Source organism: Procambarus clarkii, chromosome 6 (genome assembly GCF_040958095.1).
Source record: "Procambarus clarkii isolate CNS0578487 chromosome 6, FALCON_Pclarkii_2.0, whole genome shotgun sequence".
NCBI lineage: Eukaryota > Metazoa > Arthropoda > Malacostraca > Decapoda > Cambaridae > Procambarus > Procambarus clarkii.
Genome location: NC_091155.1, coordinates 24,420,073 through 24,437,736, shown reverse-complemented (window position 1 = coordinate 24,437,736; position 17,664 = coordinate 24,420,073). Strand labels below are relative to the sequence as shown.

General features: G+C 39.3%; 1 protein-coding gene across 3 annotated transcripts in view; it reads left to right on the top strand.

Moving 5' to 3' along the window:
• The window catches only part of LOC123754018 (uncharacterized), a 38,211-nt gene extending 28,765 nt beyond the window's left edge, over positions 1-9,446 (top strand). The window contains exons 3-6 of one of the 3 annotated variants that reach the window (XR_006772345.2): positions 209-370; positions 1,997-2,077; positions 6,375-6,526; positions 7,416-9,446. Coding sequence is in view for 2 of the 3 variants with exons in the window: in XM_045736129.2 (XP_045592085.1) it covers positions 209-370; positions 1,997-2,077; positions 6,375-6,464 (333 nt within the window). In the remaining variant the exon portion in view is untranslated. Of the gene's footprint in view, positions 1-208; positions 371-1,996; positions 2,078-6,374 lie in introns of all 3 variants that reach the window. The other 2 variants (XM_045736131.2, XM_045736129.2) reach the window with 2 other exon arrangements.
• Positions 9,447-17,664: the final 8,218 nt, after the last annotated feature.

Sequence of the window (17,664 nt, the reverse complement as noted above, 5' to 3'; positions counted from 1 at the left end):
CCGGTGAAATTTATTATATTTGTCGTTATTTTCGTTTTATTGTTAATTTTCACCACAATTAATTACTATTTTGTTATCGTCGTTTCTAACCAGAAATAACAAAGAGGTCTTGCAAGAAAAAAAAATAAATGAACGAATTAAAAATATATATGTATAGAAGTAATTAATTTTTTATTTTCCAAAAATAAAAAGAGTCTGGTGTCGACAGGTCGGGGCGGCCCTGGCGGGTGACATGATGAGGAAGTCGATCGTGTTCGACAAGGCGACGCCCGAGGTGTTCTACTGCCCTATCGACAAGCCCACCTCCTTCGAGAAGATGTACGTCCGCTCCAGGCCTCTCAATAAGCTGTGCGAGTTCGACGGGAAACGGGTAAGACAGTTGAACTTGTGGTAATATTAATGTATACTTTCAGATTTTGTTTATTGACAGCGAGAACTATAAATATAAGTAAATTTGTGTAGTTATGCCTTTTAAACCTCCGTTTTCTAGAAGACTTGGCTGGGGGAGACTAAAAAGAGAATACAATAATACACTTTGCACATTTCTTGCATTTAGTACTCACCTAATTGTGCTTGCGGGGGGTTGAGTTCTGACTCTTTGGTCCCGCATTAGTACACCATATGTAAAGTATGCTACGTAGTATCTAACGCCGATAACGAGGTGATATTTGTTGTAATTGCAACAAATTGCTAGCTATATATTCCATGTTTAAAAAATTCTAGAGGCGTAGGGTTTACAATACATATATAATCAATTTTTGGGGGGTAAATGTTGTAAATTATGTAATTGTCATTTTAAGTTTTATAACCTACATTTGTCTGTTACAATATCAACATATAAAAATGACATTGCCAAAGTTAATATAATTTTGTCTTAAAGTGATGTAATCAACAATTGTACCCCTTATTGTGTACAGATGCATGAATTATTGTGTGAATGCATTAATGAATGTTATACCATTTATTTCATTTAAATTGTTAGATTCTCAAAAAAGGCAGCTTTTCTTCATACCCCTTTTGAAACGACGTCATTTCGTGGTGGTAGTTATTTCTTGCTTCTGCGGTCCTGAGAGCAGTTAAGAATGACTTGTGAGGCTCTTCTTGTCGCCAAAGGATAGTAGACAGACTAAAGGTGTTTCATCCTCTGAGGATTCCACGCTGTGGCTATATGTTTTAGTGCTGCTCTAACATAGGGTATGTCTGACCCCCTGTAAGTTTTCTTTTCACCAGCTTTGCATACACCGCTGATGTTATCTTGTCAATATGTGCCTTCGGTTATAGGCCTGGAGTCGTGTCCTCTTCCAGATCTTTATTTTCAGTTTCTGGCTCACTTTCTTTTTATCTGCTTTATGTTATTTCTGTTGCCTCACTCCCGGCAAAAATATAATCACAGCATTGGCTTCAGTTAAAATCGAGCAGACATTTCGCACACCTTATTTGGATGCAACTGGATCATTTAACAGTCTGTTTCGGGGTCCATGCTGCTGTATTTTTGTCCTGTCTCTAACATTAAGCTGTCTCAGTCTGTTGAAACCTCATTTTCTCTCATATTTTATATATGATCAATGATCTCTATGGGCTTGATATAGTCAGCCACATCGCTGACTTACCGGATGGGTGTGGTTGTATGGCTGTCGTATAATCCTTGTTACATAAATTCATCACTGTAGGTCCTATATTATGCTCGCTGTCACACCTAGTTCGAGGACCAGGTTCGCTCCACCAAGCGGGAGTCGGGAAACAATTTATTAAATAAACTCCTTTTTGGCAATGCCCGCAGGGTTTACCTTGCCAGTAGCATGATGGACTTTATGGCTGAACACTTTGTGAGCATTGTTGAGTACACATGATCTAATCCCTACGGCCTAGAGGTTGGGCAGTGAATGTTAGAGCTAAATGTGTGTTTATACACCACTCTTACGGCTCCGGATAAATTATTTATTAGTCAATACTTCCTGCCAAGCCTGTAGTCTGACAGCACCTTCTTGCCCCACAGCTGCCTGAGGACTACAAGAGCGACTGTTACAACGATGTTGACGAGAGCGAGTATGCCTGCAAGGAGAAGAAACGTATCATGGTATGATCATCCCCCCACCCCCAGAGACTTGACCCTCGGGTCTATAATCATTGTCTCTCATACCCCACACTCCCTCCCTCACATCCACGCTCTTTCTCCTCACAACATCACTCATACGTCTTCACTCTCACTGAAACCTACTCCCCCACCCCTTTATTCACCTACACCCACACTCATCCCCTTTACACCCACTCTTTTCGAACTCACTTTCCTCACCTTCACACTTACAAGATCCCTCATAGCCACACGCACACTCATCCAACACCCTCACCCACAAGATAGTATGGGTGTGTGTGTACTCATCAATTAGGTGAGTACACACACATACCCATACTATCTTCACACTCCTTTCAAACCCACACTCATCCATTAACACCACATTCACCCCCCACCCCTTTACAACAATTGTTATTTCCTTACTCTCACTCCCACATTCACCCCCCCCCTCACATTCACACTGGCTCCCGCCCACCCCCTACTCCCCCACACACTGTGGACTTCATGCTCACTCACAATTCTACATTCCCTTGTTCCATTCTTCTATATTGTTTAGATGGTGTTAAATATTCTTATAATTGAGTTCTTTTGACATTTAAATTGTCTCTTTAATTATTTTACTGCCCACTAGCTTTGATATTTAATAATAATAATAATAAGCTATTATAAGCCATAAGTTCAGTCTTAAGATTTTTGGAGTAATAGATTTGTTCGTAAATGAATTATTTTCAATGCTGAGAATGAAAAGAATAACCTAACATTGTCATATGAATTTATAATTTACATTTGTTCTAATCTTTTCAGTATTAACCAGCCATTATTAATATTAACAAAGGTATTATGATAAGTTATTTAGCTTACATCACCAGAAACTCTCCATTTAAATTAATTATAAACGTCTGTCTGACTATGGTATAGTTTTATATTTGTTTTATGCTACAGGTTTATATATTACTTCTGCTTTATCTCATATATTCCACTCTTCCCTGTCAAGTCGGAGATGTAGTATTTTATGGAGAATTTGTTTTTTTTTTACTCAGATATAGTTAGCTGAATATATGAAATATTTACTCGCTGTCCTATAATTATAACGTTTAACAAAATTGTAACTCAATTTTGTTGCTCAGTAGTGCGAGGACGTATTTGTCCTTCATGCTTGGACTGATCGGTAAATCGATGGCCACGCTTTTGTAAGACTGCGTTCGATACCCGATGATTCAGGTGGTTGGGCATCATTCCTTCTTCCTGTCCTATCTTTGTGTTCATATCCCTTCAAAGTGCTATATAGTCGCACTGATTTAGCTCTTTCTCTTGCTCTTTGCCTCACCTTGTCCTTCAGTATCGCAAGATATCTGCACCGTACTTATGAACTTCACCTTATCTGCCGTATCTCAATTATGTTCTCAAGATGTTTAATGTCGTGTGCTTTGCTACTTCTGATCACTCCCGCTGTGTCCACCTAGGGATCTCATAGGGTAAATCTCAGACTATATAATTGTTGCCCAAAATGTCATCAAATATCTAGACTTCACTTTTGCATACCCCATACCCACCCAGGTAAACATACGCTCATACAGTGTGTCGCTCCTCCTCCTAATACCCTCGTATGAGGGGGGTACAACAGGAGATGACAAGTGCATAGTGTGTACTAAGCTATTTCCTAGTTCACTCCACCACCGAATGTCTTCCCACAACCGTTCAAAAATAGACCAGTTGACATTTTTATAAACAAGCTGAATTAAACCTTAAACTTAACGTCGTTGAACCTAAATTGTCCAAAGCTAGATTACATACACTTGAACACATATTCCTCGGTGTGTGTGTGTGTATAGTGCAACTATACTTTAATCCCTAGTTTTGATATGAACAACAGTGTAGCTTAAGAGTTGAAAACCAGGTGGGTTGTGGTCTTTATGGCCCCTGTCAATAGATACGTCTTAAACCTTAGTAACTATTTTGAATCCAGCTTCACCTAATTGTTGGACATCATAGTGGCACGTTAAGCCACGTTTTATATTATTATTATTATTATTATTATTATTATTATTATTATTATTATTATTATTATTATTATTATTATTATTCCAGTATGGAACGTGTATTTCTTCTGAACTGAGTTTAATGTTATTGTGTATTTTCAGATTTATATATATATATATATATATATATATATATATATATATATATATATATATATATATATATATATATATATATGTGTGTGTGTGTGTGTGTGTGTGTGTGTGTCACATGTTTGTTAATTTTAATTATGACATAATAAACTTTACTGGCTTTGACACTTGCTTCTAACCATTTCTAGCAACAGTTATAATACAAGTCCTAACAAGCAGCATTATCACAACAGGAAGTGGTCAAGTTCCTGAGCAGAGGATATTTTCCAGTTCTTGAATCAGTAAAATTAGCATTAAAATTTAACATTATAACCATTTGGTGACAAATTGTGTAATTGCGAAACGTTGCATCAGATGATTGACATATATATATATATATATATATATATATATATATATATATATATATATATATATATATATATATATATATATATATAATAATAATTATAATAGCTTAAATTTATATAGCTATATATGTATGTATGTATGTATGTATGTATGTATGTATGTATGTATGTATGTATGTATGTATGTATGTATCAAAACACCAGTTTGAGATATGGAAATCAACCACTTGAATCAACCGTATGCCCAACACTGGAAAATATCTTCTGCCTCAATATTAACTTTCCGTCGAGATCTCCCTATAATCCTATATAACATCACGCGCCTCGTGGTGGCAGCTACACCATATTCTATCCTCTTCAGACCTATAATGCCACCTTAAGGGATAACAAATCAAACTGAATGCTCCTCTAATAAGCGATTTCACAGACTTCAATGAAACGTGATCAAAAGGTTATACTGTACATATATACACCCCTTTGTATATATATATATATAGCGATGACTAATGCATTAGAGTACATTAATACCGTATAATGTGGCATTATAACTAATCATAAATGAGCCAACTAACCTGGAAACCTAGATTTAAGTATTGGAATAAGTGAATAAATGCATGTCAAGTTTACCCTCAAAGTGGGTTACATACTTGTAGCAACGTGGGTGACATGGACGTACTGTAGCGACGTCGGTTACATAGATGTACTGTAGCGACGTTGGTTACATAGACGTACTGTAGCGACGTTGGTTACATAGACGTACTGTAGCGACGTTGGTTACGTAGACGTACGGTAGCGACGTAATAAATGAACGTAAGCTAGCAACGTGGGTTATAGAGATGCAGACTACCGATGTGGGTTACAGACGAAGGGCCATGGGCTACCTAGTCGTACTGTATCGACTTAGGTTACAGACCTGCTGAGCCTACTTGATATACTTCATCACCTGCTCATCTAACTTGATGTATTACTTACCTGTAGACCCAACTTGATATACTCCCTTACCTGCTGATCCATCCTGATATACTACGTTACCTGCTGATCCAAACTGAGATATGTTATTACCTACTGACCCAACATGATATATTCAGTTACCTGCTGACCCAAGTATACTCTATAACCTGCTGACCTATGTAGATAAACTCCATTACCCACTGACCTAACTGGATATACTCCATTACCTGCTGACGTAACTGGATATACTCTATTATCTGCTGACCTAACTTTATATACTTCATTACCTGCTGACCTACTTTAAAATATCCTAATATATTTTGACCTTAGCATGCCTCCTTACCTGCTCATCAACGTAGACTCACCTTGACTTATTCACAACTTGCTGCTCTACTTATTCAATACCCCATAATTTTCTCATTCATTATACTTACCATAAAAAGTTAAAAAATAATTATTTCTAAAACTTTTATAAAACTAGCATGAAAAGCACCCTTTAAATATTCATTAACCTTAAAGCATTTCTTAATATATTACGTAGTTATCCCTAAAACTTTTCTCTTAGCATGAACAGCACTCTTAAAATATTAATTAAATATAATATTTCTTAGTATTTTCCGTAGTCCCTATCCCTAAAATCTCTCAATCAATATAATTCATATGACTATGAAATATTTCTAGCATTACGTTCAAATATTCCAAGTGACTTTCAGGTTATAAACAGTGGCTGCTATTCACTGAACGTGACCAAGTGACCAAACCTTTAATGTGTGTGTCTCCATACATGACCAATATACTCTTTGTGACGTTTAAAAGGAAGGTGCCCCCACACACCTCTTCTTGACCTCCAGTCAACTAATATTACAGATGCGAAAGGTGAGTGAAGAGGAGACTGAGGAACAGGAGCTGGCCCTGGCTGAAGCTACGCAACAGGCTAACAACAACAACAGTGTTTAAAAGACACACTAACTCCCGGGCCGCCCCCTCTCACACCAACCTATCCTGCCACCGGACAAAAGGTTAACTCACTCTCTCTCTTAGTGTACAAGGAAAAACGGTATCCATGCACGCAAAAACACATGCCACGTACAGGAAATACAAGCCACATTCGGTAAACACGAACCACGTTCGGAGAACACAAGTTAACGAGCAGGGGAATACAAGTTACATATGGAAAAAAAAAATCACGTACAGAAATATTAGTGTCTACCGAAACGCAGACACGAGGATAAGGACGCGTCGTCGATTCGTATCATCGCTAAAAGCATATATATCTTAACGCCTAAATTTGCAAGTATAAAAAGAAATACAATTTTGTTCAGATTTCATGATTGAGGCTCAGATATCAATAATAAAAGTAGCATTTTGAATTGTAAAAACTAAAATGATGAGATAAATTTTTGACACCGTCCTTCTTCCTTATAACAATCTTAGATACACTGATGTAACACAGTGAATCTAAGACGTTTGCGAACCAAACTATACAACTTATTTCTTGCATGTTGTGGCTATCAATAATACTGTCCAACATAGTGTTCTTAAATGCAAAAAGTTAGCCCAGTTATCTGCATTGCAAAGTCATAATTAAATGGTGTTAGAAACTGTTATATATATGTAAACAACACTGTACATGTGGTTTAAAGTCCCGGGTATTATATCAGAACAAAACAATAACAGAGAGAAATAACAGGTTATACATCTGATACCTACATAACCAATTGTTTAATCACCCTAGAAACACGCAGAGTAACCCAAGTAACGAGGATATAGCTTGATGCCAAACCATCGCACATTTGGTGCATGCTTAGTTAAACACCCATGATACCTACTAGTCAGGCCTGCTGATCTACTAGCCTGGCCTGCTGATATACTAGCCAGGTCTGCTGACCACCTCTCTCCTCCCGTCAGATGCGACTCAATCCTCCTGGCAGCGAGAATGCTAAGAAGTAGACTCAAGTTGAGGAAGACAGGTCTGAAGATTGCCAATGTCATGTTTGCTCGACTCATTAAATAAGAACAGAATATTTATAAATTATTTATAATTTCTAAGCATCCATCATATAGTATATTCCAAATGCATTGCAAATATTTTGCTATAACTAACCTGTAATCTCTCCCCCCTTCTGTTTGGTAATAAAGTGTTTGTATGTCATGATGTGAAATGTGGGTAAATATAGGGGAGCCACAATCAAGTGTAGTCAATCAATCAATCAATCACAATAAACCACTTTGTAGCCAAAGTTATTTTTAAAGATTAATATGAAGTTTCACATCATTAGTTTATAGTAGTTAACTGTGAGCAGTGTGTTGTGTGGATTTCAATAAAAAGCCTAAAAATATAAAAAAAACTGTGTACAATTCGAGATATTAATTACAGCTATATTGTGCTGTTCATATGACTTATGATTAACCATTTGGCCAGATGATTTAGCGAGCTATGCAATGATCATATTAAAGTTTTTCAAACAAATAATAAGATATATATCATGTTTATGCAGCGAATAAATATGACTTGGCTCCATGTAAGCGAATTGCATACACTCCGGCTAGGGTCCATGCAAGCGGTTTGTTATATACTCAAGGGACTCTTTATAAATGTAAACACACCGAATTGTATTGCTTCACAGTATCTTCATTACGCACCGACGTTTAATGACATAGAAATAAGTTGCTTACTAATGCATTTTAAGTATTTTGGGTTAATTATGATATTTGGTGTGAGGCTACTTCATCAACTGGCCAAATGGAGGGTGTTTGCGCGACTCCACCAGAGTCAAGATTGATCAAGCACTTCTGGCGTCCATTAACGAAACCTGTGCGTCTCTGAGAAAAGATGTACAGGTTTCGTAACATTGGACACTTAAATGCTTGATGGATCTACACACAGTACTGGGCTTTTGGGACAACGTGACGTCACCCTGTGATAATCATCTTCCTCCTGCTCCTAATCTCCCTCTCAGTCAGAGATTCTTATGATTCTATTTTGTTTAATATTTTGTGTGGAGATGTATGTACTAGGGAAGGGGATGTCCAGAAACTTAAAAAAAAAATGAAATACAATAAATTTCTCGCATTTCTCATTTACTTCAATATATATATATATATATCTTAAATATGTAATTCGGGTATGGGTGGAACAAGTTTTGGAGAGTGAAAATGTCTCCTAAAGAAAGGAAATTGAGTATAGAATAAAGCGACTTCCACTTGATTAAACTTCGTTTATATCTCTCACTGTTGCTGCCCTTGCTGGGGCTCCTTTACGACCGCTGTGAGGGAGTCCACTTACACTATCAGTTGACAGTCAATGTTTTGTACCCCCCAACTTCCTTATATTCAGCAGGGATACAGTCGTTTCTAAGTAGATTGTTGCCAATGAAATCACATGAATGGAGACCCAAATATTTTTCTTTTTAAGTAATAAGCTTTAGATGTTTCCAGAAACAGTGAACTTGCTGTGCAAATTATTATTTCATCCTTTATATTATATACTATTTTGCCATATTTCTGTATTTAAATATATTCTGTATACGAACATAAATTGGTGGTATGAGACAGTTATTTTCGGTCTTTATCAGTCAGTATATATATGAATATGTACCTCAAACTTATTTATCCCTAATTGTTTGCCTAATATCAATTCCCATGCTTTATTTATTGTCCTGCTTTACTGTTTTATGAAGTCTGTGGTTAGCTGCCATATTCATGTGCTTATCTGACTTTGGGAAAGCGAAGATAACTTAGGAATCGTCACGTGAATTATATACTGAATGTTCTCATTATAACACTGAAATATTGGTCTCTTACGTGTATTTCTTCAATTACTGCTTAGAAGCAGGATGCCATACTAATAATTTTGTCTTGTATAAATAAATTATCGCGAAAAAAATTGTGTTTCCAAACCTCATATCACGTTTAAGGTAATAAAGAGCTGTGAATTTATCATACTTTTAATACATACAATTAATCGCCTGTGTGCTAATAGTGTGTAGAAGTCACATTTTTTCAACTCTTGAATTTACCTGAGGGCCACCATCTATCTCTCTAGTGGCATCGAAGAGGACTTGAAACTGGCGGCTTATGAAAGGCCTCCTTCACAATTTTTGAGATGTATAACTTTCTGAAGAAAGAAGAAGAAATCTGGCTTAGTTCTCGACTCGCAATCGGGAATCCTGGGTTCAATTACCTGGCGGGACAGAAATGGGTGGGTTTGTTGTTATTGTTTAAGATTCGCTACCTGGAACAAAAAGTTCCAAGCAGCACGGGCTATGGAGAGCCCGTAGTGAGTGGGTGGGGATATTTTCCTTCACCTAATGAACCTCTTCACCTAGTAGTAAATAGGTACCTGGGAGTTAGGCAACTGATGTTGGGTTGCATCTAAAGGAGGGTCTTGGACGATGTTCAGGAATAAAGTATACTCGCTGGTCTATCAATTAGTTACTGTGGTGGGCTTAATACTCCTCCGAATCATCCCATACCATAACTGGCTTGTAATTTTCTACCCCTTACGCTAAGATTGGGTAACGTTGTCTCAGGCAGAGTATAGTTATGTGTGTACCGAAGTTCCATGTTTACTTTAGTACTGCATACATAAAAGTTTTCTGAAAATAACTAAAGAAGAAAACGACATATTTAGGTAGACTATTATTTTCAAATTCAATGTATTTTCCGCAATTTGTTCTGGCCTAAACCATCACTAGTCTGTGTGAGTCTAGCCTACACCATTACTATATAGAGTGGACATTGTATAACCTGTCATTAGACATATCCAAGTATTTGAAGTAGCGAGTTGCAACAAAGGTTTATGGTGACAAAGTGAATGGTTATGGGACAAGAGCTTCAGAGAGGTTTGTATAATTTGTATACAGTAATTTCATGCTGTTTATGTATAAAGATTATTATTATTTTTGGCAAGGCGTTTCATTGTCCCCCCAGTCAGCTCAGTTGGGTGCAATGTCTGGTCATGGCTAGACATGCATTAAAATAAGTGCTGGGGGGGGGGGGGATTAAGAGGTTTAGGAAAACTTGGAGATGTTTATCCGAGGATATTGCCCTAAGAGGCCAATCAGTGTAAGAGTTATGATCCTGACTTGTGTAAGTCTGAGTGATTTAGAGTGCTGCTCTACTTCCAAGTTCATTTCCCTCAGATGACTCAATTAGTCGAGCAGAATTTTGTTGATTTAAATAATAATCAATATTATGGTCTGTTATATCATGTAGCAACACGTGGAAGTGCAAACATATTCGCGCTGTAAGTACTGTGTGTACTGTGAGTACTGGGTGAGTACACACTTGGAAATACTTCACTTACCCAGAGGGAAGAGAAGTATTAGGAGAAAGCGCCAAGTTGTTGTTGTTATATATACAGTTACTCGGAACAAGTTCCAAGTAGCACGGGCTATGGTGAGCCCGTAGTGGACTGACTTGGCACAGGAGCGGTGCTGTGTAACTGAAGAAAGCGCCAAGCTATTGCGAGACTATATAGCATTTGGAAGGGATCAGGATAAGGATCTGGGATGGGACGGGGGTGGGGGCGAGATAAGGAATAGTGCCCAACATCCAACCACTTGGACGGTCGGGGATTGAACGTCGATCTGCAGCAAGCGAGACCGTCGCTCTACCGTGCAGCCCAAGTGGTCAGTATTTTATCTGGAATTGGAGATTACCCATTCTCCAGGAATGACAGTACTTAGAGTAACTATTTGGTTGAAAGGACCAATATATGTAGTGATGGACCACCAGTAACTCATTTTTTGTACTATTAATTTGATAAGAGTCGGGAGAAACGTAGCTAAACTCCAAGCTCAAATATTCCTAGGCCTAAGAGAGCACATACATGTATTATATTTGGCCTAGGATTGCTAGGAAAGGATAGGTTAGGTCCTTTATTTGTGTTGCTGATAAGAAATTTCCGGTCTGTCCAAATTCAATAGGACAAAAGTCAGCTTTCTGGTGGTCAATCACGATATACTGATTCTTTCGACCATATAGTTACTCTAGGTACTTTTATTTCAGGAGGATGGACTTGACACACACACACACACACACACACACACACACACACACACACACACACACACACACACACACACACACACACACACACACACACACACACACACAGTGTGTGTGTTTGCATCATTAGAATTCAGTTTGTCTTCATTTCAACAAATAGTTCATATGTTGCTATTCTGTCAGGTCCTAACACCGTTAAAGCTTGTAGAATTTCATATTTTTAATGCACAATTAACCTCATTAACGTAATAAAAATTATTTTGAAGGTCGTCCAGGAATGTTTGTCGGTAGAATCGCAACATTAAAACGATTAGTATATGATAACAAATTATTTCTCTTTAAATATAATTCCTTCGTCTCAGTCGGTATTACAGGGTATTAAAAGGTGGGTCTGTGTGCTGTTTAATAATTCCCGTTATCGAGGTCAGGAAGCTGCAGACTTCTCAAGGTCCACTCTTTACAACCCGTCTTCCTAATAGAACGTCGCATTTTGACGTATGGTTGATGTGACGACTTATACTGAATTTTGTAACTAGCTCATCAAGACTGTAAACTTGCTTAGCTAAATGAATTGTGGGGTTCAGTCCCCGAGCCCATTATGTGCCTCTGTAACCCTTTCCACTACAGCCCACAAGATGGGTATGGGGTGCATAATAAATGAACTAAACTAATTCTACCAAAGGTCAAAAAATTGTCGTACTAGAAAATGGTCGCGGCTCGCGAAATTGTCATACTATCCCTGGTTGATACCTGGTTGATGGGGTTCTGGGAGTTCTACTCCCCATGCCCGGCCCGAGGCCAGGCTCGACTTGTGAGAGTTTGGTCCACCAGGCTGTTGCTTGGAGCGGCCCGCAGGCCCACATCCCATTTCTGTTTTGCGTCCTCTGGTAGGTTAGGAAGAGGGCACTATAGTACGGCAGTTTTTCGACGTTGGGAAATCTTAGGAGGACAGGCTGCTCTTCAGTCCAACTACCGACCTACTTCAGTCTGGTGGGAGGACGTTGTTGTTGTTATAGATTCAGCTACTCGGAACAAGTTCCAAGTAGCACGGGCTATGGTGAGCCCGTAACTTACCTGGCACAGGAGGGGTGCAAGTAGCACGGGTTATGGTGAGCCCGTAACTTACCTGGCACAGGAGGGGTGCAAATAGCACGGGCTATGGTGAACCCGTAACTAACCCGGCACAGGAGCGGTGCAAGTAGCACGGGCTATGGTGAGCCCGTAACTTACCTGGCACAGGAGGGGTGCAAATAGCACGGGCTATGGTGAACCCGTAGTGGACTTATCTGGCACAGGAGCGGGGTGAGGGTACCTCTCTGAACATTCTTATACTTCACTGTGTGTTAGCAGGGGTTGAGATGCAGCTCCCGGGCCTTAAACTGGGTCATATTAAACATCATCAAACCCATTTGTTTTGTTTTATTTACTTTTAAATCCATGTGTGGAGCTTGTCTCGTCAGTCTCACACAACGAATCAGATGAAATCTTTCCGATATCTCTGACTCATTTGAGTATTTGATTTGAAATGGTAACCGTTTTGTAAGTAATTTCGTCTGTGCCGACCTGGTCATTATCTGTAAATATCTTGTGTGTCGCGATCATGTCCTCACTGTGTCTTCACCTCCAAGTTCGTATTTCTCCTACACCATCTCCACGTGTGTTGGGCAAAGCTCATTGGGATATATTTGTCTTTTAGTATTTATGTAGTGTTTCTAGGTGTTATATTACCATTGCGGTAATAATGCCGTCGACGATAATGGTAGTATGGGAGACTACCATTATCACTACCAGTGCTGGTAATGGTGCTGATATTAGTGACTGTGGTGCCAAAGGTATTGACAATGGTGGCGAGGGTAATGGCAGTGGTAAGACTGTTATCAATAGCAGCAACTAAACTTAATTTGTCGACTTTAGGGAGTTGCGCAGAGTGATTATCTCCACCACCACCAGCAGCAGCAGCAGCAGCAGCAGCAGTAGCAGCAACACGGGGCCTCGAACCGGAGTACCTCAGTGACACACATACTAACACGTCTGCCGTTCGTCACTCTGGCTTCAACAGCTGTGTGTCCCCACCACGACTCTAGTCCTCAGATCAGTTACTCAGATCGTGCTCGGTCAGTTACATCTGCGTATCGCACACTGCCTCCGCCACCTTGTTGTGCACTTTTCATGTTCATTCTCGCCTGCGTTGACACACTTTTTTTTTCATTTCTCTTGCTTGTGTAGTTTATAATTTTTTGTTTTGTTTTTATGGTTTTATTTTGGATAATTTTTTTTGTGATCACAGCTTATGTTTAGGAAAATCCGGAGAAATAAGTTAATCTGGACTTGTGCTTATCAGGTGGATATTTTCGTCTATTGTATTAATGTAGTGAATATCCTGTTTTGTAAATCACTATATGAAGGGGTTTACCATTTTCGGGGAGAGGTAGAATGTTTGACGCATCAATACATCAACGAATAATTTTCTGCCGGATACAACCCACAACAGTTCTTTAAATCCCGGGTGTCTACCCACAGCTAGGTCGTGTAAACATCGTGTAAACAAAAGTGTCTAAATGTCTCATCCTTCCCGGGGATCGAACCCGGAACGTGGCGGTCGAGATGACTGCTGCACCGGTGGCTACATCACGTTAACAATTGATGTAATGTGATTGCCAGTAGGCTTCTGAACGCAGCGAATGACTCTGGAGTCAGTTAACAACTTCCTAAACAATAACTGCCACAATCAGACCTTTGACGCTTGTTAGTATGCTTAAGGCTTTGCCTTCCCAGAGCTTATGGTAAGCCTACTAGTTTTCCCCTGAAATACGACCCGCCAATCGGTTATTCAAAGAAGTGAATAATTAAGGATTGGAACCAGGACTGGAAAGGATTAACTGGGTGCCAGTTGCCAACTCTTTGGCCCTTGTTCACCCAGCAGTAGTTGGTGGCCTGGTTGTTAACCAATTGGCTTCTCGTGTTCCAGGGAAAACTATTCTTGTTGCTAAATGCTTTCGAACGACGATTTTCCCCAAGCACTGTAATAGCGTCCCCTCTGTATTTTCTTAAATGTTGGGACATGATCATGGGTTAGGTATTGTGTGTGTGTGTGTGTGTGTGTGTGTGTGTGTGTGTGTGTGTGTGTGTGTGTGTGTGTGTGTGTGCGTGCGTGCGTGCGTGTGTGTGTGTGTGTGTGTGTGTGTGTGTGTGTGTGTGTGTGTGTGTGTGTGTGTGTGCGTGCGTGCGTGTGTGTATGTGTGTGTGCGTGCGTGCGTGGGTGTGTGTGTGTGTGTGTGGGTGTGTGTGTGTGTGCGTGGGTGCGTGCGTGTGTGTGTGTGTGTGTGTGTGTGTGTGTGTGTGTGTGTGTGTGTGTGTGTGTGTGTGTGTGTGTGTGTGTGTGTGTGTGTGTGTGTGTGTGTGTGTGTGATTACCTATCAGTAACTCCAGGGTAGTGAGATCTATCTCCTTATACACCTCATCTTATTCCTTTATATCGAGCTCGCTAGTAACATGCATCTGTTCCGCATTTGTTCACAAAATTTAGGATTGAAGTAATCATTCATAACTGTTTAAAGCGTTCCCAACGATCACTGGTATGACACGTTGTTTTACAAACACTAATAATAAAACAGAGTCATATCAAACAATAACAACAAACGAGATCAAAATATAATAGCACAAAAAACTGATTCATAATTATGTAAAAAACTGTTTTATACCTTTGAATCAAGTTAAATGCCACTGGGTATCCTCAATGTTCCTTTCACTGTGTATCCTCAATGCTTCTTCCACTGGGTATCCTGAATGCTCCTTTCACTGGGTATCCTCAATGCTCCTTCCACTGGGTATCCTCAGTGCTCCTTTTACTGGGTATCCTCAATGCTCCTTCCACTGGGTATCCTCAGTGCTCCTTTTACTGGGTATCCTCAATGCTCCTTCCACTGGGTATCCTCAGTGCTTCTTCCACTGGGTATTCTCAATGCTCCTTCCACTGGATATCCTCAATACTCCTTCCACTGGATATCCTCAATGCTCCTTCCACTGGGTATCCTCAATGCTCCTTCCACTGGGTATCCTCAGTGCTTCTTCCACTGGGTATTCTCAATGCTCCCTCCACTGGGTATCTTCAATGCTCCTTCTACTGGATATCCTCAATGCTCCTTCCACTGGGTATCCTCAATGCTCCAGGCTCGCCTACCAGTTACTGGCACTCAGTTAATAATCCAGCTAACTGGTGCCCCAGGCAGGCAAACCAGTTAGCTGCAGCACCAGCAAACTATCCGACGACGTAATTTACCTCTTATTGTATTCACTAACTACTGTAATCAATACCCTGGTCCCCTTGCTCCCTGCATATCGTGCTGCAAGTAATATTTTATTCAAACATATTAGATGAAAACATAACACTAGATGTAGAAGAGGAGAGTATTCTTGGAAGCCCGCCTATACCAGCTTCTTGTTTTTTTCGAAATGGTTTTAAATAAATAAATTTCCTCTCTGTCTCTCACGCTACGTCCCTTTCCCCCCTCTCTTGCTGTCACTGTCACGCTACCTCACTTTTTTTTCAGTTACACTGCCCGCTCATCTCACTATTCATGCTACCCACTCTCACATTTTGTTACACAACCTCCCCCCTGTCTGTCACGCCACTCTCTCCTCTCACTCTTTCACGCCATTCTTTTCTCACACTCCCATTATCACTCTAACGCTTCCTCTTACTCTGTCACGCTAGCCCCCTCCTCTAAGAACCACTGGAGCTTCCTACCTGCAAATCACATATACATATAACTGAAAGTGGTGAGAAACGTGTCCGTGTATTTAGTCATTAATTACCATATTCAACCCGTCCTCACAACAAGTAAGCCTCATTTTGTACGCTTTGGTCCCCAACGTACAAAATACGTGGAGTTATGAAAAGTAGCGGTTCACAAATATCCACGTTTTCTGTGAGTGGGTTGGTTACGTTTGACGAGTGGCTTTGGTTCATGCGTTTTAGTATCCCTTATTTCGTACGCTGTGGCAAGTCAAGAGAAGGGCCTCTAAAATTACCAGCAATAGAATATATGACAACATTTGAACATGACAGTAGAGGGATAGACGGCATAGCGAGGACTTTTTGTTTTGGGAAAGTCTAAGCTATGCCGTACTCTTTTTTTGTGGTGGGTCCTTCCTTGAAAAAGTCCTCGATATGCCGTCCTCCTTTTAAGGGTGGATTCTGGCAGAGTCCCAATTCCTCGCTGCGGTCTTAAGAAAAGTCTTAAGGAAGACTCTCCCTGATGGCTCGGAACGTATCCTTTTCTTCGTAAAGATATCTCAGAGGGTAACTTTAGTTTAGAAATATTATGAAGAAAGTTACCTTTGACTATTTTCTTACTTCACAAAGCATAATGTTAGTTAAGACACGTTACAAAAGATTCCCTAGACTATTTTTTTATTGAAAGAAGAGTTATTATTGTTAAGAAATGATGCAAAGATGATTCACTTGACTATTTTTCAGTTAAATGAAGAATTATTTTAGTTAAGAAACGTTAAGAAAAGAAAGGAAGGGAACTATCAGGGAAAAGCGCCAAGCCATTACGACTATATAGCACTTGGAAGGGGTCAGGATAAGGAACTGGGATGGGACGGGGGGAAAAGACTGTCGTATTAAATTTGTTACAGCATAACGAATATCCTTAGTTAAGGATACTTAGAAAGAAATTGAGCTGCAAGTAAATAAAATAATTTGTAAATTACTAAACAATTCATAAATAATTAAATAATTTTAAATAAAAGTAAATAACTTTAAATAAAAGTAAATAATTGTAAATAAAAGTAAATAATTTTAAATAAAGTAAATAATTTGTAAATAGATAAATAAATTTGTAAGTAAATAAATATGACATTCTATGAAAGATTTCTCTAATCATATTTGATGATACAGAAAACAGAGATGCGGGTTGTTCATACATAACAATGAACTAGTTATTGCATTAAGATGTAACATAAACATGTGTACATTTTGTTCTAAAATGTTGACCAGACCACACACTAGAAAGTGAAGAGACTACGACGTTTCAGTCCGTCCTGGACCATTCTCAAGTCGATTGTTCTAAAATATACAGAGAATATGTAAGAGCACGTGAAGAACACAGAGAACATGAATTGAACTGTCGGAGAACAT